Source organism: Lissotriton helveticus, chromosome 6 (genome assembly GCF_964261635.1).
Source record: "Lissotriton helveticus chromosome 6, aLisHel1.1, whole genome shotgun sequence".
Lineage (NCBI taxonomy): Eukaryota > Metazoa > Chordata > Amphibia > Caudata > Salamandridae > Lissotriton > Lissotriton helveticus.
In genome coordinates this window covers 840,946,936-840,971,463 of record NC_136067.1, presented here as the reverse complement: position 1 = coordinate 840,971,463, position 24,528 = coordinate 840,946,936, and the positions used below count along the sequence as shown (strand labels likewise).

The window sequence follows — 24,528 nt, the reverse complement described above, 5'->3', positions numbered from 1 at the left end:
AAACGGGTAAAAGAGATCCTAGATCAACTTGAATACCAGGGGGTGATTGAAACTTGCACCTCACAAATGAATAATCCTTTGTTTCCTGTCTCCAAACCAGACAATTCATATCGTCTTGTTTTGGACTACAGACACCTTAACTCATGTTGCAAAACCTTTGCAGTACAAAACTCGCATAGTGCTGCACTAATGAATAACATAGTGCGCAAAAAATACAAAACAACATTAGACATCTCTAATGGATTCTTCTGTCAAAATATAGCACCAGAGAGCAGATATTTGACCGCGTTCTCAATAAATGGCGCGCAAAAAAAAAAAATTCTGTCGTTTGCCCCAGGGGTTTAAAAACAGCCCAGGATTATTCTCAGCAAGAGTAACAGAGTTACTACAAATATATGATGATGAGGCATTATCTTATGTCGATGACATCTATCTAACAGATGATGACTTGGATACTCACTTGAAGAGAGTGAACACCATAATACTTGGGTTCGCAGCAGAGGGTTACAAATTCAACTTTAAAAAGTCAAGAATTGCCCATCTAACTGTCCTGTTTTTAGGATATGAACTATCAAGTGAAGGCAAAAGCCTGGCTGACAATTTCCTAGAGAAATGTGCTGTAATCCAAGCACCTAGAACACTAAAAAACTTACAATCAATTCTAGGTTTCCTGAATTTCGGAAGAACTTACATTATAAATTATGCAGAGAGAGTTAACCCTCTCTATGATCTTATAAAACCAGATTTTAAAAGAATCAATTGGACTCAAAAACACACAGAAATTTTGAGATCTTTACAAACAGATATGTTAGTTAAAACAAAATTACAAACACGTGACAACACACGCAACCTTGTGATTCGAGTCATCCCAGGAAGATGCGGATTCACATACCTGACCTCTAATGAGGGAGAAAAGGTACCAATTGCATACAAATCACACTTGTACACAAAAGCTGAAAGGAAATTTAGCCCAACGGAAAACATTCTAACCGCGGTACAGACTGCTGTAGCAAAAGAACGAGCCCTAGCACAAGGTAAACGAATAATCATCGTGGCACCGATACCAGCCCTGGAGGCGGTAACAAAGGCAAGCATACTGAATGCTAAAGCACTCCATCCGAGATGGATACAATGGGCTAATTCTCTTGCTGCAACAGACGTGGCATACAAATTTGATCCCAACTTAAAAACACAAGAGTTTCTCCAATATGAATTCGAATGTCCTCTGCCGACCGAAATTCTGCCTCTAGAACATTACGGCTGTATAATATATACAGACGGATCAGCACAACCCGCAGTGGGGGGTAAGCAAGCTTACAGTGCTGCGTGCGCGATTGTTAAAGGTCGCTCGCACGAAGGAAAATTTAAACCAGTGGTCACTAAAACGCAATCTCTAGGAGACTGTACAGCTCAAAGAGCAGAACTACTAGCATTTAAGATGGCGCTTGAAAATACCGATCGAGAATTCCCCACACTCATAGTGTGCGATTCATATTACTGCGTCCAACCTTACAATGAATACTTGCAGATCTGGGTTCAGAACGGCTCGAATCCCTGGAGTGGGGGATAGGGCAATTCCAAACATGGAACATAGGTTAGGACTCATCATAGCGGCACACGAAGGGCTTGCTTCTGTACATGCTGGCGTTTCAGCCACAGTATCATTATTAAAACAGAGATACTGGTGGCCACAAATGCGACGACAAACAAGGAACTATGTTCTAGAATGTGAAATATGTCAAAGAATGAAAGTATCAACAGTGAAACGACCAGCACAGACGCCCCTTCTAATCTCAGATAAACCATTAGCCTGTGTTTACCTGGACCACTGTGGTCCCTTACAAAGGGATGGTAACTATAAATATATCTTGGTCGCAGTGGATTCATGCACGAGATTCATATGGATGTGGCCCCAGCGATCGGCTGACGCCAGAACTGTTATAAAAGATTTGCGAGTCTTTATCGGCACATACGCAATTGGCATGCTACATTCTGACCAGGGTCCTGCTTTTAGCTCCCGGGCTTATAAGGAGGCCATGACCAGCATGGGCATTGCATTGCGGTACTCTTGTCCATTTCATCCCGAGGGAAACGGAATCGTAGAAAGAAGAAACCGTGACATAAAGCAATCTATAACAGCAAAGGTATTAGGTTCAGGAGCTGGGTGGGTCAAACATTTAATAAGTGTCTAACGTAGTCTAAATAACCTGCCAAGAAATTCTCTGAAAGGACTCAGTCCGTACGAACTATTGTTTGGGACTAGAATGTTAATCCAGGACTTAGATAGTCAGACTTCAGTGGTTAAAGAAAAATGCTTTGATATCAAAGATCGCTTGGCTATTTTACAGGACTTGAATGAAACGAGAAAAGACCTGAGCAACATAAAGTTGAAACAGCAGCCAGCAAACACTGAAGAAAAACCACCTGTCCCAGCAAGGCCTGTCTGGATTCCAAAAGTCGGGGATCTGGTCAGAGAGAAGATCGCGGTAAAGAAGGAATTTGGGCCTTCTTACAGAAAAGCAGTTCATGTCTTGTCTATCAACGGGACAAGATCAGTAGTACTACCGCCCCTTGCTGGTAAAAAGGAGAACCGAGTCATATCCATCGACCTGGTTAAACCACAATCATGTGGCCGATAACAAATAGTAGGCCAAGTGGACTCCCAAGAAGTAGCAGAACACCAACGTTTGCTACATCCACAGAGGTTCAAACTGAAAGACTGATCACATTTGGAAAATCTACAGTGAAACAACAAGGACTATGCAACAAAGCAATGGAACTTGAACCTCTTAAAACCCAAATAAAAACTTTTCATCAAGGAACAACAACCTACGATGATGTAACTACAGACTTTGCTAATGAAATACAGCAAAATCCAAAAACAAAAAGTAATCCAGAAGTAATTGGAACAATTGACAGAACGGCATCCGGCTACTTCATCAACTTCGATGATGTTTCAGAAGATCCAAGTGAACCAGAAGTACAGCCATCAACAAAAACTTTTAAAGACAAAGCAAAGGAACTTTTTCATCAACTAAAGGGAACCTATCTGACTTCTCCATGGATTGAAATTTGGGTGACATTAGGTGCATTTATCCTCATACTTTGGCTCATCATGGTACTATGCTTGGGACATTTCATTGAGGGAAAATATGCTAAAATGGACACAGCAAGCCAGAAAATCAACTTGGTCCTTAAACCACACACATCTTCACACGTCAAGAAAAGAGAACTTTCTTCAGTGAACTTCACAGCCAATCCTATACCAGGCGGTGTAGCATGGGACAATACTGATTATGAAATCTATGGCCCGGTTGAAATCCTGAAGTATCCACATCAATTTAAGATCTCGTTAAGTGACTTTGTAAAATCAAGCACATTTGCTGATGATTGGGACTTTGAAAGTATAAATGATATGATGTCTGACCTAGTAATGTCTGCTAAATTTACAGAACATGATTATTTGCAGGGTTCGTCTAATTATGATCAAATGTTCTGCTACAACCACTATGGTAACCATTATCTACATAAATCTGCACAACCTAGAAATGTTTTAAATTATAACCAATGGGAACATTGTGCTACTCCTCCAAAGGGTAGTTCTAAAACATTTTATGATAAATATTCATATTTTTCAGGGTTTAACACAAGTAATGCAGAAACATTTTATTTCAAATTGTCGAATAAGACAGGTATGAAGACCATGCTTACAAACACGAAATTGATATATTCAGATTCATTTTTTGAGCAAATGAATACATTTGGTTTTGATTTCTGGAACAATAACATTGAAACAAAAACTGTTTGGGGTACAAAAGATTGGCAAGTACAAGGTATAGAATCATTGTTCAGAGCCTGTATGATCCCAGAACAAATTATATTTTTGAATGACACTATTCAACAAACTACCTGTCTTGGCTTAGCCAAAATCAAAGACTTAAACAAACCGTCTATTCCAAAGCCAACAACGAACAGTAATAGCTCTATAGATGTTGAGATAGACGTGAACCATATTTTAAACCAAAACAGAACACATCCTGATTGGAAACAATGGTTGATCTGGCCCACAGACACAAATAACTGTCAAGACAGATTCCTGAACAAAATACAGGGGTTCAAATTGACCAGGCCAGACCCTAGATATTCCCAAAGACAACATCCAGGGATAGTAACTACTTACAGTGTGGGCAAGCTCTGCCTTCAATGGCTACAAACATCCACACTGTCAGAAATTAAGCAACACCTAACTTTACTTCAAGAGGGTGCTGACTTGCGTGATTTCATTATGGGACCACGCAAACAGCGTCAAAAACGTTTCATAGCGGCCTCTATATATGCAGCTTACAATGAAGCCTGGAAAGTAACTCAAATTGAGACAGCGGAAAAAATACGGGAAATTGACCGTATTAATTTGGAAAAATCACTTTCTGTTGTGGACAATGGGTTAATGACTCTGTCCTCCAGAATATATTCACTGGACAGTATTGTATCTTCAGCAATCGATATAATATCGCAAGACTTACTGATGTTACAACACGGTCAGTCCCAATTGCGTTCTATTGTACAACTTGGCTGGACGTTACAAAATCTGCGTTCAGGCTATGTGCCTTGGCGTTTAATCAACACAACGTCACTATTTAATATCTTTAACCTTACTGATAAACAAATCAGTTTGGCACAGAAGGGTGCTGACTATACAATTCTGAGCATTGAAAAACTTGAGAGATTACCATTGACAATGTCAGAACGACCTGTCATTGAATGGATAATACATGGGATAATAAATATTCTGATAACAACTTTCCAGTTTCAATACTGCCAAAAATATATGCAGGCCAGTATGAAAGGTTGGGTAAAGGATACATTAAGTCAACATGGAACTTGCCCTATACACACGCATGTGTTAGTAATAAAGGACAAAGTGTGTTCCTTAGTGGCAATAATTGTGAAAGGTCACTAAGCGGTACACTTCTGTGTCAGGGTATTAGTTTGCATGGAGCATGTGAAGGGATTTCAAATAACCTTTCATGTCACCAGCTAGGCACACCTGCAACACAAATAGAACCATTCTTTAGGAGACTCTCGAACGGGAGTTACATTCTAATTGTAGATCGCAGATTTTGCAGTCTGCTGCCTGGAAAACCTTATCTCATAACCGTGACTACGAAGGCCATGTGCTGTGAACGAGTATTGTTCCCAAACGATGCCCGAGACAGGGAGGCAAGGTTATGGCCCAGTTTGAAAATTTCTTCTATTCGAATTGATACTTTAAGCAGAATGAAGACAGTGCTCCTACAGACGCCAACCATGTTAACGTCATCAAAAGAAACGTATGATCTCCAAGTTGCAAGGACAACTGCTGAGATTCATTCACTGTTATCAACCTATTCCCCCATACATTTCGCAGAAATACTGAGCGAAATCTTAAATATTTCTGATACAAGTGGAATCGCGAGTGTATGTAAGACAGTGTTTTCGGGAGCTTTAACCCCATTCAAAGCCATCCTGGGTATTTTTCCTGATTTTGTCCATTCCATCTTTGGCGGACTTCCTCTCCTTTTGGGACTAGTGGCAGGCATCCTATTTTTGATCCTGTTACTTCGCTATGGCAAACCACGTCACAGACAAGACACCAGCGATAATGGAAGAAACAATCCGAGCTATTGGCTACCGGGACCGCATAACTAAAGTCCTTGGACTAGCACGGCTACGAGATTTAAACATGACTTGGTTTCTTTCATTTAGACCGATGTGGCAAAGTTGTGTTATGCCTGTATTAAGGTGCTTGCTATGCGGCGAAGAATGCGTGTTGGACACCTGTCTGACACTACAATCGGATGTGCCAATGGACGCAGAGACTTTGTTGGGTCCGGTAACGGCTCATGCATTGTGCTGTCCCCAGCGGCTACCAATCCTGATGACGGCATTCGTGGAGACTTCACCACTACGATTGAAGAGTTGTGAAGTACAAGATGAAAGCAGCATCGATCAGGTACGACCTTCTGTCAGCTATGCTGATCGAAACATCAATGAAGGCAATCATGCTCATGAATGCATGTTACAAAATTTTTCCGAGTTAGTGGAACTTTCGCAAGAAGCAGTTGACAGTTTTTTCGAAAGTCTCAACAATATGATGTTTTCACCAGAGCAGAAAGAATGACTTTGAACAAACTAGCACACGGCGTTCCATACACCCTGAATTTGGCCTTCAACTTTGAAAATAAAGCAATAAGAAATTTTCTCACCAGTTTTTACGGAAAGCGAGACATTTTTTTTTTCCCCTTCCATTTCCAAAAATATTTACGATTTTTTGGGACACTTATCTTCTGCTTAAAGTAAAACTATTCCTAGAGAACAAAATTTCTATTTTTAGCTACTCTAGAGACATTAGCTACCCTCTAGCATGTTCGCAAGTATTATGATTTTTGTGATGAGATGGTCTCGACCTTTTCTTCTGTATTAAGAGCCATTTCATGTGTAATTTCCGCATTTCGTTCATGCTGATTTCAAAATATGCGTATTACATTTAGCATTATTATACTGCTTGAAGTGCATATAGTAACTATACTCATCTTTTCGTGTATTTCGCATTTCCAATTTTCAGAATGCATTTGATTGTATTTTGGGGTGGTTCGGTATACACATGCACTACTAGTTTTGTTTACTATGCCTAGATTTGTAAATATGGACATAGATTACGTGGAGTGGGTGTGATGTATTTACTATGGGTACTGTATCGATCCCCCCTATTTCTGAACCTTGTCTGGTTAATAATTAACTAGCAGCCATTCAACTGCACAGAAACCCGTTATCTGATTAGCCAAACAACGGCACAGAAGCCCGTTATCTGATTAGGTCATAGCGCATGCCATCTCATTAGGCAAGCACTATTTCTCCAGCCCCCTAATAGGCATACGGTGTTCTCAAAACAAATCAAACCTACCACGACCTGGGAAATCCCCACAGCCATTGTTTTGATTTAATCGAGAACTTCAGTAAAGAATGTGCGAACGATCAGTTCGTATGACATCCTTATTGACGTATTTATGTCCATCCTTACGTCAATCTCGGCACCTTTCAGGTATAAATAATACCGACATTGCCTTAAGCAAACACACGAGGTGGTGACAAGATTGGAGCAGCGAGACTTGCCGAGGAGCCCAGCTGACCGTGAAGCCCACAGACGCTGCCCCTCCTTTCTGACGCGCTGAGAGAGAGACGCTGCCTTTTCTCCTGCCGAGAAATCCAGCTCCGGCGCTTCCAAGCGCCCTCGCAGGCAGCTGGAATATCAAGCCCTGAGTTAGAGATACCAACCCTCCAGCCTTCTAAATCCCAGGTACTGAACTGAATAACCCTTTGTAGAGAATTCTTGAAGCAGACCCTTGGCAAAACAAACTTAACTTAAACTGCTACTTATCTACTCCCGCCCACGTATTAGGCTTAGCTCAGGTACATTGGGGTAGGCGTAGTTAGAAGCACCAGTTGAGTACGATTAGTCAATGTATATATGTATGTATCTATTTTATCCATTTTAAGTATCATATGGCTAAGAAACCATATCAATGCTTTTACAGTATTATTTTATAATTCTGTTATTTCTGTATGCACTTTACTTAACAATAAGTATTGCAATAATAGCGATTCATTTCTCTTGTATGAGAAAAGAGACTGATCAATAAATAACATCTCTTCCTTTTCTCTACAATCTGGTGAAACTAAGAATGCACTGAACTGACTGAGTAAAATAAGTTGTCTTTTGTTTTCACACGACTCTAGAGATACACTCTTGATTAGGGGAGAGCAAAGTTGTCATGTTCTATGGTTGTCAGAAACTAAATCCCTTCGTGTCTATCCAGGGAGGTTAAACTCCTCCTTGTCTATTCGAGAAAGTTTCTAGTGAACTCTGAGCTAGCTGGCAAACATTAAACTTTAAGTCTAATATCGACAGTAGAAGACCTAGTTAACCTCTGTCCTACGTCTATACTATTGAAGATATTATTCCAATGCACAGAGCCTATTGGGATAATAGGAACTACACTACAATGGCAGGAGCACTTTCATCAGAATGGAGAGACGAGCAGGTGGATGCTATTTGTCTGCTCTACATCTTTTTATCTTTTTCAAACAAATGAAAGATTGTATCAAGGAGTTTTATGAAAACAAGAAAAACAATGGTCTGAGGAACACTACTTGGAAAGCCATTGTTTTCCCCCCTGTGCTGCGTGGCAGACCTGTGCATAGGAAATAAGCAGCAGGAGGACAGTCCGTCACAGGGCAAAGTTAGCAATGCTTGAAACGAGTCAACCTTGTGAGTAACTGTAGTGAATCAGCCACTTTAGTGATCTGAGGCTCTGTGATGACCCTCGATCACCACCATTGTGTACTGACTTTAGTGTGCTATGTTACCATAGCCTAAATGTAGGATGGTCTTGCATATGCCTATTTCTCTTTTGTTCTACACTCTTGCTGTTTTTCAGTACAATAATCTTGCCAAAGAATAGAAGGTGTGGGATGTCAAGGTACAGTGTTGTTGGTGATGGTGCACACAGGTGCTCCATAATGGATACTGAGGGATTAAGTGCATAGTGTCATTTGAGTTAGGTGAATTATGACTTTAGCCTATTGGCTTTGACGTGGTCTAATATCATTCTGCTTTCCAAGTAGTAGAGGCCTATGCTTGAGCAACTCCATATTCTAAACTGCAGCCATCTTGAGAGCCTCTTTAGGTGAGAGGTTATATTTTAGATTCCATGTGTTGTTCACCAGTAGTGAACTAGACAGGACCGGTTCTTATTAAGAAGAATGTGCTCTCTTCGTGCGGAGTCATAGCAAAACGCTTGGCCAGCTGCTTGTTGTGCTCTTGGTAAGAGGTGGTACAGGAATCCAATGAGAACTGTAGGCGGAGTTTGCTAGAAACTTCGATGGAGAGCTGCATTCTTTATTAGAGAAAGGAGGTCCGAGAGAGGGTGAGATGCTGGTCTGGTGGTTTGGCGGTCTGATGATACATCACGGTGCAGACGTGTTTGTGGAACAGAGAGTCCTGACCCAACCAGAGAGGGAAAGAGAGATAGACCCTTCTTCAGATAACAAGATGCTTAAGATCATGGTGAGGTGTTCCATGTATATCTAACTTTATCTAACTATGCTTTTATTTTCAGGTTCTATGTATATGTATGTGTTGGTGATTGGTATAAATGTTTACTGTGATATTTAGTTATTTCTTCTTCCTTGTCATCCTATTATCATGTAATAAAGAAACCCTAGAGCATATCAGTTGTCTTTATTCCTTGTGAGGGTAGGTCGGGACCCTTTTTTACCAAGTACTTACAGAGGGATGGGCGATTCCTCTCTAATGGGTACTTGTTGATACGGAAGGGAAATTGCCTCCCACTCCCAGCAGGGATGTCTAAATTCAAATTAGTCTATCCAATACATTGCTAGGAGGAGCATGCGTTGTGTACTCTCTCGGATGGGGAGGTGTTGTGATTTGCTGTATACCCTCTCGGATGGGGAGGTGTTGTGACTTGTTATTTACGAGCTCCTCGGCAATGGCCTTATATGTTGTCAGTGTTTATTCCTTTCTTGGGTATGTATTGTGAAATGTGGTGTCTTTCTGGATCCTGAGAAAGGATGTGGTAAGCAATGGCCTGGTGACTGACAGAAGCACCAAAACATACAGAGAAGTAGGTCATTACAATAACCGAACCCTTTCTTTACCCGACTGTCAGCTGAAGCTCCACTTGCAATAAGTTGGATTCTCCCATCTGTAAACGATGCAGCGGGCGGTGAAATGGGAGGGGTGGGAGAACCAACAATTAGTGGTTCTCCCATCCCGCCAAGCTTTAAATGACCATCTTGGACTTTTTGTACTCTTCGTGCACTGTGGGAGTGAGGTGTTTAAGAGTGCAGCTGTCTTTTACAACGTTTTTCTTACCTCACTTTCACAGAATGCTTCTCACAGGCACTGTAAACTTTTCTTACCTATACACATGTGAATTGATGGTTAACACCATTGCTGCTATTGCTATTTTTCCCCTGTGCTGGCCCATAATAGAAATGGGTGTGTTCATGACGAGCTCAGCGAGCACCGTGCCTCATGACGAGCTGAGCTCGTCATGAGCATGGAAGGGGTTAAGGTATTTACCTATGTACAAAACAATGTGTATAATCGAATACTTGTATATATATCTATGTGGAGATACAGTGCGGTGGCATTAGGCTATGGAATGGCCTGCACTGAGCCTATTTATCCAAAGCACCAGTTCAGTTAAAACTGTGGTTATCAAACAAGGTTAACAAGTCAGAAAGATTCAACAATATCAATTTCATATAGCTTCCACTCTAACCCCCTTTCTCCACTGTTAACTAAGATAGGACTTAAAATTGAGATACAATGAATCCAGACTGGAGCGATGGCGTGCCTTATGGCCAGGCCGTTCACAAAGGTACATAAATGAAGGTAAATACACAACCTACGGTTATTCAGGACCGCTTCGTGATACTTTGGTGAAATGATGTATGTTAACATCTCACCTGCCCTGAAAGACCTGCAGAGGGTCACCCTCAAGCAAAACACCTTCAGGAAACAGTTTTAGAAGTGCAATGCCGCCGGGATCCAGGATTTCAATGTCTTAACGAGTTAGGCAGAACAATCCATCCTGCCAGAAACAATTCTACTTCATCAGCATCACTGGCCACTGCTAACTGGCCACCCTACTGGAGGCTCTAATCTACAATCTGCCAGTCCCGGGGCAGAAAGCCCAATAGACACCAGGGATTAATTTGTAAAGGCAGAATGGGTGGGGCCGTCCCTCTCAGGCTTCAGGTCTAGCCCCCACATGCCCATATAACCCTCAACAGTTTTTCTGCCCCCTTCAGCCACCGAAAACCCACTAAATTCTGGCGGTGGGGGTGGGGGTGGGTGGGGTGGAGGGGAGCGGCTTACCTTGCAGTGGGCTAATGCTCCCGGCCACGCTCAGTTCCAAATGTCTTTGTGCCCACCTGAGGGCAGATTGGAGGTTGTTACTTCCAATCTGCCTCCATGGATGCAGAAAGCCTACTAGGCCCCAGGGATGATTTTTTTTATGGAGAAATGGGTGGGACTGGAGTCAAGCTATCCTGGCTGAAGACAGCTGATAGCCAGAAACCAGTCCTAGGATGCTTGATTCCGGTCCAGGAAAGACATGGCTTGGCAGTTCGGGCTGGACTGTTCCCATGAGGCACAGGGTCAAGACTGATTTGCATATGGCCATGTCTGAACTGGGTTGGTGAGCAAAATAACGATGGATTAAACCCAGATCTGTGACTGGTGGTGAATGTTTTACCATTGTGTAACATTCCGTCCATCATCTTGTGTGTTTTGCTGTTCACCCTATGTGGGAAGGGTATGCCCAGACGTGGGTGCTCACTAAGCCACTGGAGTCAAGCAATCCTGGCTGAAGACGGCTGATAGCCAGAAACTGGTCCTAGGATGCTTCATTCCGGTCCAGGAAAGACATGGCTTGGTAGTTCGGGCTGGACTGTTCCCATGAGGCACAAGGTCAAGACTGATTTGCATATGGCCATGTCTGAACTGGGTTGACTTGGTGAGCAAAATAACGATGGATTAAACCCAGATATGTGACTGGGGGTGAATGTTTTGCCATTGTGCAACTTTCCGTCCATCATCTTGTGTGTTTTTCTGTTCACCCTATGTGGGAAGGGTATGCCCAGACGTGGGTCCTTTGCTCACTAAGCCACTGGAGTCAAGCTATCCTGGCTTAAGATGGCTGATAGCCAGAAACCGGTCCTAGGATGCTTGATTCCGGTCCAGGAAAGACATGGCTTGGCAGTTCGGGCTGGACTGTTCCCATGAGGCACAGGGTCAAGACTGATTTGCATATGGCCATTTCTGAACTGAGTTGGCTTGGTGAGCAAAACAACGATGGATTAAACCCAGATCTGTGACTGGGGGTGAATGTTTTGCCATTGTGCAACATTCCATCCATCATCTTGTGTGTTTTGCTTCAGCTTGTATATACATTGGCCCTAACTCCAAGCCTCAAATGACCTGCTATAGTCTTTCTGCCCCTCTAGGGACTAAAGCATCCGTCTCTTATTGGCAAGAAGGGAAATTTTGAATGTTTTTTTTGTATACATAAGTTTAGCAGAGTTGGGTTGAGTCCCAATATCGTCCTACTTCTATGCTGAATGGCTTTTCTTTTTGGGCTCAAGTCAGCTGCCACCTGGGAAAACCTACCAAACCCAGACATTTCTTAAAACTAGACATCCGGGGGAGTCCAGGATGGTATGCCTTGTGTGGATCCCATCATTTCTTTTTTTTTTTTTTACCTACAATGCCCTGCAAACCTCAAATGTTGCTAAAATTGCACATTTGCCTTGCATTTCTTTGACGTTATCTTCCGGAACCCGCTGGAATCCACAAAAGTCCTACCACCCAGTGTTTCCCCACTTGTCCGGATAAAAATGCTACCCTACTTGTGTCACTTGGTCCAGTTCCCCCGACAAGCACAAATCAAACCAAGGTCAATGAGAGTCGCTCCGCGAGACTCTCATTGACTTTGGTTTGATGCTTGCACTAGGCCAAGCCCGAAAGTGGGATAGCATTATTATCAGGACAAGCGGGGAAATAGTAGGGGGTAGGAAATTTGTGGTTCCCTGCAAATTCCAGAACTTTCCATCGCAGAAATGTGAGTAAAATATGTATTTGTCAAATTTTGAGGTTTCCCGAGGTGTCGGCTGAACCCGGGTCCAAAATCCACAGCTACCCACTTTACAAAAAACAGGTCAGTTTTGAGTGGAACAATGTAATGCATCCATGTAGCATTTGGGCAGTTTCCTGTTGAGGGCATTAGCCCTACCCACACAAGTGAGGTACCATTTTTATCAAAAGGGTTAGGTAAATTCTGGGTGTAAGGAAGTTTGTGCCAGCCCACAGAGTACAGAACTTTCCATCAGAGAAATGTGAGAAAAATGTGTTTTTACAGTCAAAGTTTGAGGTTTGCAAGGGATTCTGGGCAAAACAACCTGGCGAGAGCCAGAGAAGGCCTCCCATCCTGGATTCCCCTCGATGACTAGTTTTAAAAAATGGCAGTGTATAAGAAAGAAGATATTTTGAAAACTTCCCTCTAAATCAAATGCTTGTACTGGTACCCACAAATTCAGAGATAAACAAATAACTACTGCTGCTAAACTCCTTATCCTGTGCCCATTTCAGTAATACATAGGCTACCTTGCTACCTCTTTATCAAGCTACATATTTCAGCAAATACATTTTTCTATATACTCAGTACACATTGAAAAAACATTGTACTCTGCCTCAATTGTTGGCACTGGGTACACCTCTAGTTTCTCGAAAACTTACAAACTCTATATATCCCCACAAAAAAGGGTCTAGCAAACGTAATGGTACATTGGTTTTGTAAAGCGGCCCTCACAAAAAGTTGCAGATTAAAACATTGTCACAAATGGCTGTTTTTCCTACTCATTTTCAATATTTATTTATTTCAAAAGTTAGTTTCTTTGGGAAAACCTTGCAGGATTCATACATATGACCCCTTGCTGAATTCGGAATTTTGTCTACTTTTCACATATATGTAGCATTCCCGAATCACCCATGGGTTTCACACTGGCTTGCATCACTAAGTGGATGTGGGTTGAAAGCACAACAAAATTGGAAAATGGGTTACCTCTTTTAAAAATACCAAAACTGTGGTGAAAATTTTGATTTTTTCGATTCAGTTCTGCATGTTTCTGAAAGCTGGGAAGATGGTGACTGTAGCACATCAAACCATTCGTTGATGACATTTTTATGAACAAGCATTGGAAATGCAATAGGTCTCGCATTAGGAAAGTTTGAGCTATTGATCTTATAAATGACTTTTTTTTATTTATGTGTTGTTTTTGAAAATAGCTAAATTAATAGCTTTGTCATTAACAATGCCAATAGTTATAACTTTCACAAATGTGACACCTATAGCATTTGTAATGCAACATATTTTGTATTTACGTGACTTAGATGTATTGATATTACAAATAACAATGCATTTTAATTTTTTTAAATAATTAATACTTAAATAATTAATTTAATTTGTAATGTCAATAGCTTTAAGTTGTGTAAATAACTTTTGTGAAGATTATGTTCAGTGTTTTTTATTGTGACGAAAATCCAAGAACAAAAGTGAAATATTAACATCTTTTAGGGATTTGTAATAAAGCTTGAAAGCTTGAAAACCGCTTGAAACATTGAAAGAACATATTTGAACCAGTGATGCTGTGGTGGTGCTGAGTGATGCTGTGGTTGCGCTGAGTGATGCTGTGGTTGCGCTGAGTGATGCTGTGGTTGCGCTGCGTGATGCTGTGGTTGCGCTGAGTGATGCTGTAGTTGCGCTGAGTGATGCTGTGGTTGCGCTGAGTGATGCTGTGGTGGTGCTGAGTGATGCTGGGGTGGTGTTGAGTGGTGCTGTGGTGGTGCTGAGTGATGCTGCGGTGGAGCTGAGTGTTAATGTGGTGGTGCTGAGTGATAATGTGGTGGTGCTGAGTGATAATTTGTTGGCGCTGAGTGATGCTGTGGTTGCGCTGAGTGATGCTGTGGTTGCGCTGAGTGATGCTGTGGTTGCGCTGAGTGATGCTGTGGTTGCGCTGAGTGATGCTGTGGTTGCGCTGAGTGATGCTGTGGTGGTGCTGAGTGATGCTGGGGTGGTGTTGAGTGGTGCTGTGGTGGTGCTGAGTGATGCTGCGGTGGAGCTGAGTGTTAATGTGGTGGTGCTGAGTGATAATTTGTTGGTGCTGAGAGATGCTGGGGTGGCGCTGAGTGTTGATGTGGTGATGCTGAGTGGTGCTGTGGTGGTGCTGACTATTGCTGGGGTGGTGCTGAGTGATGCTGTGGTGTTGCTGAGTGATGTTGTGGTGGTGCTGTGGTGGTGCAGAGTGGTGCTGTGGTGTTTCAGTGTGGTGCTGTGGTGGTTCTGTGGTGGCACTGAGTGGTGCTGTGGTGGTGCTGAGTGATGCTGTGGTGGTGCTGAGTGGTGCTGTGGTGGTGTGGTGGTGCTGAGTGGGAGATGGGGAGAGAGAGAAAAAGGGGAGCAGGGAGAGGGAGAGGATAAAGAGAGGGAGAGGATAAAGAGAGGGAGAGAGAGAGAGACGTAGACGGGGAGAGGAGAGGGAAGAGAGGGAAAGGGAGAGAGGGAGAGGAAGTGAGGGAAAGGGAGAGAGGGAAAGGGAGAGAGGGTAGAGGGACTCTCCTCACTACATTTCGCGCCCTAAGGTTTTTTGATGACGTAGGACAAAGGAAGTGTGCAGGTGAGGGGGGGTAGTGGGGGAAATTAAGACATACATTTCAGCAAGATGTCGTGACAATGTATTGGCAAACATAATGGAGTCTACTTATTAAACCTGCAGCAATGGGCGGAAGCTTTAAAACAATGGGGGATTTCGGTAACTGATTTGGAAAAAGCATTATTCATGCAAACAAAACACTGCCCTCCGTTTTTTTTTTAAAGCCTAGCAGTATATAAAAATATAATTTTGCAACAGGAGGCAATCTCTACAGTTTAGTAACCGTAGGCAATCTGTTTTTAGTGCACAAGAGCTAATGGGGTTCTGCCCTAGGGTACAGTAAAACTATAAACAATGAAATGTGTGCACAGGACAGTGCCACAGACGCCTCTTCCAAATTAAAATGCCAGTTCTGGCTGATGAGCAAATGTTCCCCCCCCCGGGGGCGGGGGGGGGGGGGGGGGGGGGAGATAACCGTGTGCAAACAACAGACTATCAAAACGGAAAACAATGGAATGTGCCTGTTGGTAAGTAAAATGACACCTTGAGTGAAGTTGTGCTAAGTTCAGTCCCACTCCTGCCTGCAAATATTTATGCAGATCGTCTTCAGACTTAAACCGGAGTTGTAAAAACAATCTGGTGTCCAGCAGCACGGCATTTACCAAACTATCTGTTTGTCTGTGCAAGGCAAGCGGCCTCAAGCTCTTCTACTCCCCGGAACTGCGCCATATCGCTGCCAGAGCCGGGTAGTCACCTAGAAAAGGCAGAGTCTACATAACAAGCCCTCTGCTGAAATGGATTGTTTCCAGAACTGCCTCGCACTTTAAAGAAACAAGAGGGATAGGGCAGTTTCAATCACGCAAAGCACACTTCTGAAGGGCCAGGAGGGCTAGGTGGAATTGAGTCACGTGACGTGCATTTTTGAGAGGTCAGTGGGGCTGGAGCAGAGTCAGCTACATGCCACACATACACCTGAAAGGCTGGGTGAGACGAGAAGAGCAGTCTCATGTCAGACCCCCTGTGACAGGCTGATAGCTGGGGAGCATATTTTGTGGGACAAGGAAATCAGTCACCAGGCAAGTGAATCTGAAACAGGCAATAGGACTGAAGTGGCGGCGAGACGCGCTCTGTGGGGGGGGAAGGGGAGGAGCGTTGAATCGCACTTTTGGGAGAGCAAGCGAGATGAAAGCCTTTGTTTCTTCATACACGGACAAATCTGCTTGCTGGTATGGACTAGCAGTAGCATACCAATCGTCCGGACTCCGCATTCATATTACGTTGATATTTTCTTGAGTCACTTCAAAGTAGGAGCATTTCAGTGCAGCCATACTGGTAGCGGTTCGAGGTCAGCTACACTTTTGAGAGGGTCTGGGTGTCCGCTCTCCTACGTGTACTGAGAAGCCCACAGCTGCGTTTGTGCTCGGAGGGTGGGGGGAGGGCTACTATCGCGAGGAGGGAGGGAGAAAGCCAGAAATATAGAAGCAGCGACGGAAAGGAAAGATAAGGCGGCAGATGATCAGAGAAGCTGCCTACTGCCATGAACGCCGCTTCAGGATCCGAAGGTGCAGAAAAGTCAGACCACAGCAGATGAGCTTTAAAAGCTAGCAGCCAGCCACTCGGCTGCCGTCGGAAGCTCCCCACATGGCCTGGCGTGCACACAACTGCATGCAAACACAGGAACACTGCAGCATAAGCACAACAACAGATATTATAGTATGTGTAGAAAAGTGCCAAGGGTTGTTGACTGCTCTGTAAGGCCACATGCAAACGACTCCATTCCACACACCAATCCCTGGCAGCAGCAAATGCTATAAGGACAAAATGTCGTAGCAACCTCATGAAGCTGGAAGGCTAGCCAAACTCCGCATGGAGGTGAGACTTGGTTAGTGTTTTCCAATTTGCTAGAGTTATTTGTATAGCCAATCAGAAAAGATATTGTGGGCAGGATGTTAGGATAGAATTCCACGGTCGAAATGTATATAACAGATGGGTAGAAAGCTGACCGATATAATTTGGAAACAGCCGGGTTTGTTCAAACAGCTAAAGATTCAAAAACCAGAACAGCAAGTGCCCTACTAAGATTATCGAATGATACTTAAACAGCCACACTTAGAGAAGGCCGTGTGCTTCCAGCACAGGAAAGCACGGGAATATCAAGCGGCAAAAAAAACGTTATACACATATTCAAAATAAACTAGCCTCACCGACAAAACACTGGTCTCAGTGAACGTTAGGAGTCCAGTAGCTGGGCGATTAAAAAATCAGACATGGGCTTCATGATTAAAATAATGAACACGAGGCAACTTAAAACAAGTTTAAAGGCTGGGGAGGGGGAGGAGAAATGCGAGCAAAATGAGAGAGAGGGGAGGTGCTGGCGGCTGGGGAGGGGGGAGAAGAAATGCGAGCAAAATAACACGGCCTGGCGGCCGTGAGAGAGAGGGGAGGTGCTGGCGGCTGGGGAGGGGGGGGGGGAAATGCGAGCAAGGCTGTGTGCGGGGAGAGAGAGGGGAGGTGCTAGTGGCACCAAGCTGGGGAACAGATGGCGAAGACTGGCGATTTGATGGTGTGCACGCGCATTTTAACTCATTGCGCTTGCGCATTGAGCTAAAAGCGCACATGCACTGCATCAAATCGCCAGTCTAGTTAAAGTCTGTTTAAGCCCCTATAGTCTCGCTCCGCTCAATGCGCATGCGCATTGACAGGCGAGACCTAAAAAGCAGACACTTTTATCCGGAACACTTTGCTCCTATTTTTCCCCCAAAACTCAAATGTTAGCTATATTTTGGCTATTTCCTTGGTACCTTTCAGGGTTAACAAACACTGGGTACCTTTAGCATCCCTACGACGATGGAAAAAAGGACGCAAATTTGGCATGGATAGCTGATGTGGACAAAAGGTTATGGAGGCCTAAGTGCAAACTACCCCAAATAGCTTAGCATCAGGATTTTTGGGGGGTGGAAGGGGGAGGGCGGGCTAGCAGCGAAAGTGTTCAATACCCGAGTGCTCTTCTTAAGATCTTCTAAAGTTTAAATTTACAAGAAAAGTCCTTACAAACCGAGCTTTACAAATGAGTGATTTCTTTTGTTTGTGTTCTCGACCTATAAATAGGGTTCCAAACTATCTCAAATAGAAAATAATGCTAGAGTGGTGTTGGTTGGCAGCATGTGGTACCAACTGACAAGTTAAAACAAAACCAATCACTGTAGTGACTAGACTAGCCAAATATGAAATTACCCACTGCCAGTTAAAACATCATATGAACAAAAAAATTACAATTACAATTGTTACCTAGCACATCCTTCTCATGCTCTGGAACTAGAACTCTCCACTTAGACTCCTCTGGGTCATTCAAGTCGATGTTGATCAATCGATAATTTGGTGCTGAAGAGTTGGTCTTAAAAGTGAACACTGTGCCCTCATTGGTAGTGTACTCATATTCAGCATCAAAGTTGTCAATCAGCTTCACCCACTGGAGAATTCCTAGAATACAAAAGCATTAATTTTCAAAACTTTGGAGGCACTTCGTGGAGCTGTAACCATTTGGTCTGAAAAGTGCAAACACTGAATTGGCGAAAGACAGTCATATCTTCCAACTAAAAAGGAATTCGTAGAAAGTCACAAATTACAAGATTAGAAATTCTGCAGTATTTTAATAATACACAACCAAATTTTTTTCAGGAGTGTATTTTCATTCACAGCACATTTCTTTTGCAAGTTTTTTTGTCGTGTGTGTAATTCATGAGCTATAGGTTTTATGGCACATAGTTTTTTACAACATCCACAAGAGATTAAATGATTTCCCATGCATGGCGGTATACTTAACATATCCTATTCTAGAATGATCCAGTTAAACAGGAGAACGAATCCAGCCCAAACATTTTTTTATTGCACAAAGCTGTGGGCAATGACAGCTGTTAACTTCATGCCCTACTGCGACTGGCGAAGGCAACAGGCAAGGGTGAATAACAGGGAAGAGTCCCTAACGTTACCGCCCTGGAAGATGCAGGCAATAAGGCTCTTAGCACCCCGATACTAGCCCATCTCACTGGGAGCCACAAAAAGTGTCAGCTCCAGAAAGCAATTCAGACCAAAAGCATACTTTCTTTTTCAGCGTGCTGTTCCTGTTTTTCTCCCTGCGCCGCTGCAAAAAGTAAGCTGCTATACAAGCTCCACCCATTCTCTTCATGAAACGTGAAAGCAATCCATATCAAACAGCTAACAGTCAAAAATGTACTCTTCTGGGGTTTTATTAGGACTGCTGTTCACCTTCAGTGAAGTGAGGGGAGGTAGACTGCAAGGCTGAAACAGTTAGGACTGAAACAAGCAGGGGTTAAAATAAGAAAATGAGTGGTACCTCACCAGAGGCCAACGGGGCAGGGTTTACCAGCACATCTATGGAACTGTCAGCAGCAGAATTCTTCTGGAGCAGGCCTTGGATATGGTCAGCAAAGGTATCATTCTGATTGGAAGGCCAGCTCCCAACGTTCCACTCTGGGCGCTTACTCATTTTGATATTTTTTATATAAATGTTCCTTTTGCACTTCATTAGCTGCCCAGCATTTCATCTTCCAGAGTTTTTCACAATAAAAAGTAAAAGTGCAACTATCACCTAAGCAGCATTGAAGCCTTAGCGCTGAACCTAACAAGACAGCCAACTTAACAAAAGCACGAGTCAATTTGGAAAATAAAAATATTTTTAATTCTTTTCATTTAACATACGCTCAGCTGCACAGAAACAGTAATTCGTTGGAAAATTATTGACAGTAGGAATAGAACATTACAATGTATGACTTTTACCGATACATTGGCTGCCGATGAGTAGATAATATTCCTCTCCTCAGTACTATTATCTTGAAACATTATTAATAAATCTCATGATGTTTCCGCAACCAAACCTCCTTATCCCTCCCCAAAATGAATCAGTAGCCCCTCTATGCCACCCAATGGGCCCCAGACCTTTTCCTATTTCCGTAGGCATCTGATACACCATCTTTTCGGCTGCACAACACAGGCGAGATCAGTTTTTCCACAAATTTGAGATTGCGAGCAAGACAGTTCCAGAGCTGAGCTGCCAAGAGCGAGAAAGTCCAAACACCAGCATAACTCCTTCTAGGTTCACGGGCAAAAAGATCCTGAGTATAAGTAGACGGTTCTCACATTCAATGATGCAACCTAAAGCGACTGATAATCTAAGAAGGCGCGGTACTGAGAATGGCTGATGGACAATACAAATTCACTGAGACTGTATCTATGCTCTACTTGTCAACCTACTCAGGCCGTAAAAAGCGGGCAGCATGACCCTGGGCCACAGCCTCTACAGGCCTCCGCTGTTGCATTTAGCAGCCATTGCCTATTCTGTTCGAGGTACCGCCTAATTTTGCACAACTGCCACAAGACAAATCCACATTTGAATACAAAAAAACTCCAAACCGCGGCTGACCACAGGTTCAGCACATCAATCCCTGTAACACAATTATAAGAGTCCTGTACATTTTGCCTTCGGAACCCGCCGCAGTTGGGCTCCACTGGAATCCAGACAAGTAGGTATTAGATCATGGAAGGTGCACCAGGAAAGAAGTCACAATCTTTTAAGCAAGTCCTTTAAGTTTCTTTTATTCTTCTTTGTAAAAAAAGCGATTAGGCATCAGCCAAAGGGTTTTATTCCTATCAAATGAACTTAGTCAGTTCTATATATGCTAGGTGAAATAATCCAAGATTTCTAGTGTATTCACAAAAAGATTCAAGATTATTACAAGAAGCCACCCCACAATATGGGTTCAAATGTATCAAATCGAGCCACGATGATCTGTAAGTTCTCCTTCTTAGGAATGGCAGGTGCGCCCGGCAGTAGTGTGACTTCTTTCCTGGTGCACCTTCCATGATCTAAATCCACATTTGAGAACGGTACAAGAATTATGTTGCCTAAACTTAGCCTAACAAAAACATGTCCTATTTATCATTTTCATAAATATCACCACATTGGAATTTAATAATAGAAAATGTACACCCCATGAAGCGTTATTTTTGTAAACCATATTTAGGACACAATATGGTTGTAAAATGGTATTGCAACATACAATCTCACATTTCTCCACCAGTCTTAGGTCGTCCAGTATTTGAGGTGACTACTAATTCCATACGCAGGCCTATGCAAAACTTGTGCAGTCTTCTCAACTCAAATCTACAGTTATAGAAACACCACAACTTCAAGCAATTTTGACGGATAAGGCTAGTTTGATAAAGTGACTCACAATGTGATGTCGACCTGTGGCTTTTCCAGCAAAGGCGCGACTACAGTTCTTTCAAGGATGAAGGCACAATACCTAAAGTCAAAGGGGTGGGTGTTAGTGCAGTCTCCGTTCTAGGAGCAGTCCCAGTGCTGAGATCCGACAGATGTTTGGGTCTAGTCTGAGTGATAAGTACAGCCTGAATTCTGGGTACAGTCTGCTCTCAGAAGTACATATTACTTAAATGGCTTTTACGTCTATAAAATTAAACTTAATTGTCCTTATATTGCTGTATATTAGAAAGACTCCCTAAAGTGCTCTGGAACTTTTGTCCTATTTTTTTGTAAGCATTTTGAAGAAGCGCAAACCTGGAGAAAGAAAAACCCACAACTGAACCAAGGAAAAAAGAGCCTTCCGATATAACAAGCCTAGACAAAGCCAATAGGCCAGGCCCTGCTAAGCTAGTGTGATGGTCAACTGTTCATTTTTTTAATTGAAATCATATGGACCAAAAATTTAAAAAAAGAAAAAGAAAACATGTCATTGCCTAAGCCCGGTGGCCATATGCTTACAATAAAAGATGTAAATTTAATAAATAACCAAGGAGTATTATTTTATAAGAAAAGTACGGTGCTTTCAAGCAGGCATTTGTATCTAAACAGGCAACACAAAGCCCTTTTTAGGTCTCGCCTACGCAGCGCGCATGCGCTGCGTAGTAAAAAGACCTTTAGTAATCGGCACAGCTTTCCGGGCAAAAACGCGAACGCATTGCATTGCTTTGAATGGCAACGTGTGCACGTTTGGCGATTCCCTTGCGGGAGCGAGCTTTGACACCATATGTTTGTAATTAACTTGCAAACATATGGTGCCCCTGCTTGCTCCAGCAAAGGAAACGGGCGCAGGCCCCCTCCTCTCTCCCCTCCCCCTGGTGCCTCCTCCTTTAGCACAAGGCACGCACGTTTGTTTTTCCTGTTCTGCTTGGTTTTAATTGCAATTAGGTTTCATTGTGTCTCATGAAGCACACTTAAACCCTAGGAACCATGTAATATATGCAAAGCGATACTATTTTGCATCTTGTCCCGTTTTGTAAAATTGCACACAAAAAATGACAATGACCATGTCTTAAGAATTCATGTAACTTTTCATTTCAGAGACAAACACGTGTGCCCAAGGAAAACCTAGCTGTTGGCGCGCATCACTCGCGGGCTTGTTACTGAAAGGAGGCGTTCTCAAATATCAGCTTCCATACCACATCATTATGGTGATGATAATCAGTGGCTGAACATAGGAGAGGGAGCGGGGGTGGGGGATATATCCACAGTAATATACTGCAGAATATTATCACTCCGCTCTAATGTGTATAGTTCACAGGATCTCTGCAATCGAGTTTTTTTTTACCTAAGAATCTCGGTTCCAGGAAAAGCTGCGAGGATGCAATTGATTGGGAACGCCCATTTATTACGGGATTCTAAACAGGCGGTCCGACTGTTTGAAAAGGCTGCATTATAGACCCTCTCCCATAATGCACGGGGGCACAAATGTCTCGATCCAGGGGATTGACAAAAGAGTGCTAGGACAACATTCCCCCTTGCCCTTCGCGTAACTAGAGTGGAGGCTCCCGTTTTAGAAAAGTAAAAAAAACCTGTGGAGACTTTTAAACCCCCTCTCCCCCCACGCGCACACACCATCCAACCACAACTCCAACCCCCCTTTCTCCGCCCCCCATCCCCCACTACTTCTCTCTGGGCAGCACAGTCTTGCTCTTAGCTGAATTATTGAGTGCTGGGGAGATGAAAGTGTTTGCCCAGGGTCACACATTGTGGGGAAGTTGAGAAACCGAGATCAATAATGTTTTAATCCAAGATCATCAGTCCAGTGCCTAGATCTCATCTCCTCCTTGCGTACTGCTTCGGTGGCTCGTGGCTGAATAACTCACGTGCCTTTATTCAGTTGTCCATTATACATGTCAATCAAAGCAACATATTGTTATGAGCGCTTAGCGACCTCGTCATGGCACAGAAACGCTGCATGAATGTTGCAATGTAATACAACACATCGACATACACAACTATAGGTTATTTTACGCTCATGTATTTACTGCGCTGCAGTTTTCATTGTTAAAAGGTTTGGGAGCAATGCAAGCACTTCTATGCGCTATGCCCATATTTGTAAAGAAAGGTATAGGATTCCGCTCAGCCGTTATTTATGACGTCTTTCTAAAAACTGCATAAACAATACGTGTATATATCGTTTACATTCCAGATCATCATTGTCTTGCTTACGATATTATTTCCTCAGGAGCTATAGGTCACATTTTAGTAAGTTATGTTGATAACTCATAAAAATGCCAGCTGATTAAAAAGATGGATAAGGCTGGCTCAGTAAGCTGAGCTGCACCTACGATAATGTGCATGCTTTTAAAGATGTTGTACTCGGACAGGTGAAAGGCTGGGTAAAGAGTCAATAGAATTCCAGCAAATGAGCTGGTGTCAGGCTCAGCTCACCGCAGCAGGAACATCAACCGACCGTACTAATGTTCAGATATTTACCCATGTTCTTCCGGGACCGGCTGATGCAGGTGCACGCAGTCTATCCTGAAAAGGATGAAAGGACCCCATATCTCTGAAAGGGATACAACTTTAGGAAGAGTGTTAGGGGTACACTACTAGTGACTACTATAGGTGTCCATTGGGCTGTCCATGCACGCCGCTTAACCTCTTGTAACTGTATTGTATATGTGTTTGTATACCCCTGGTCTAGGCGCTGTAAATACGGTTATTTCATGTAATCCATTTCAACCTCATCTCATCCCTTCTGGCCCGACCTGCTGGCTTGTGACTGCCTCTATTCTGGCTTTGGCAGTGTCTGGGGCTGTTCTCGCTCTGACACAATTTAGATCTGTTTCAACTTTGTTTGCCCACTCAAGGCTAAGCATACAGCACAATAGCATCCCACCGCCTTGTACATTGTTGCATTTATAGAGCAGTCTTACAGGCTTACTTTGTTTCAATGCACTTGGAGGGGG

General features: G+C 43.1%; 1 protein-coding gene across 2 annotated transcripts in view; it reads right to left on the bottom strand.

The window, feature by feature from the left end:
• Positions 1-24,528, bottom strand: part of PREP (prolyl endopeptidase) — an 821,567-nt gene that overhangs the window by 395,226 nt on the left and 401,813 nt on the right. For both annotated transcript variants that reach the window (XM_078648442.1, XM_078648443.1), the window contains exon 8: positions 18,565-18,756. In XM_078648442.1, coding sequence (XP_078504568.1) covers positions 18,565-18,756 — 192 coding nt within the window. The remainder of the gene's footprint in view (positions 1-18,564; positions 18,757-24,528) is intronic.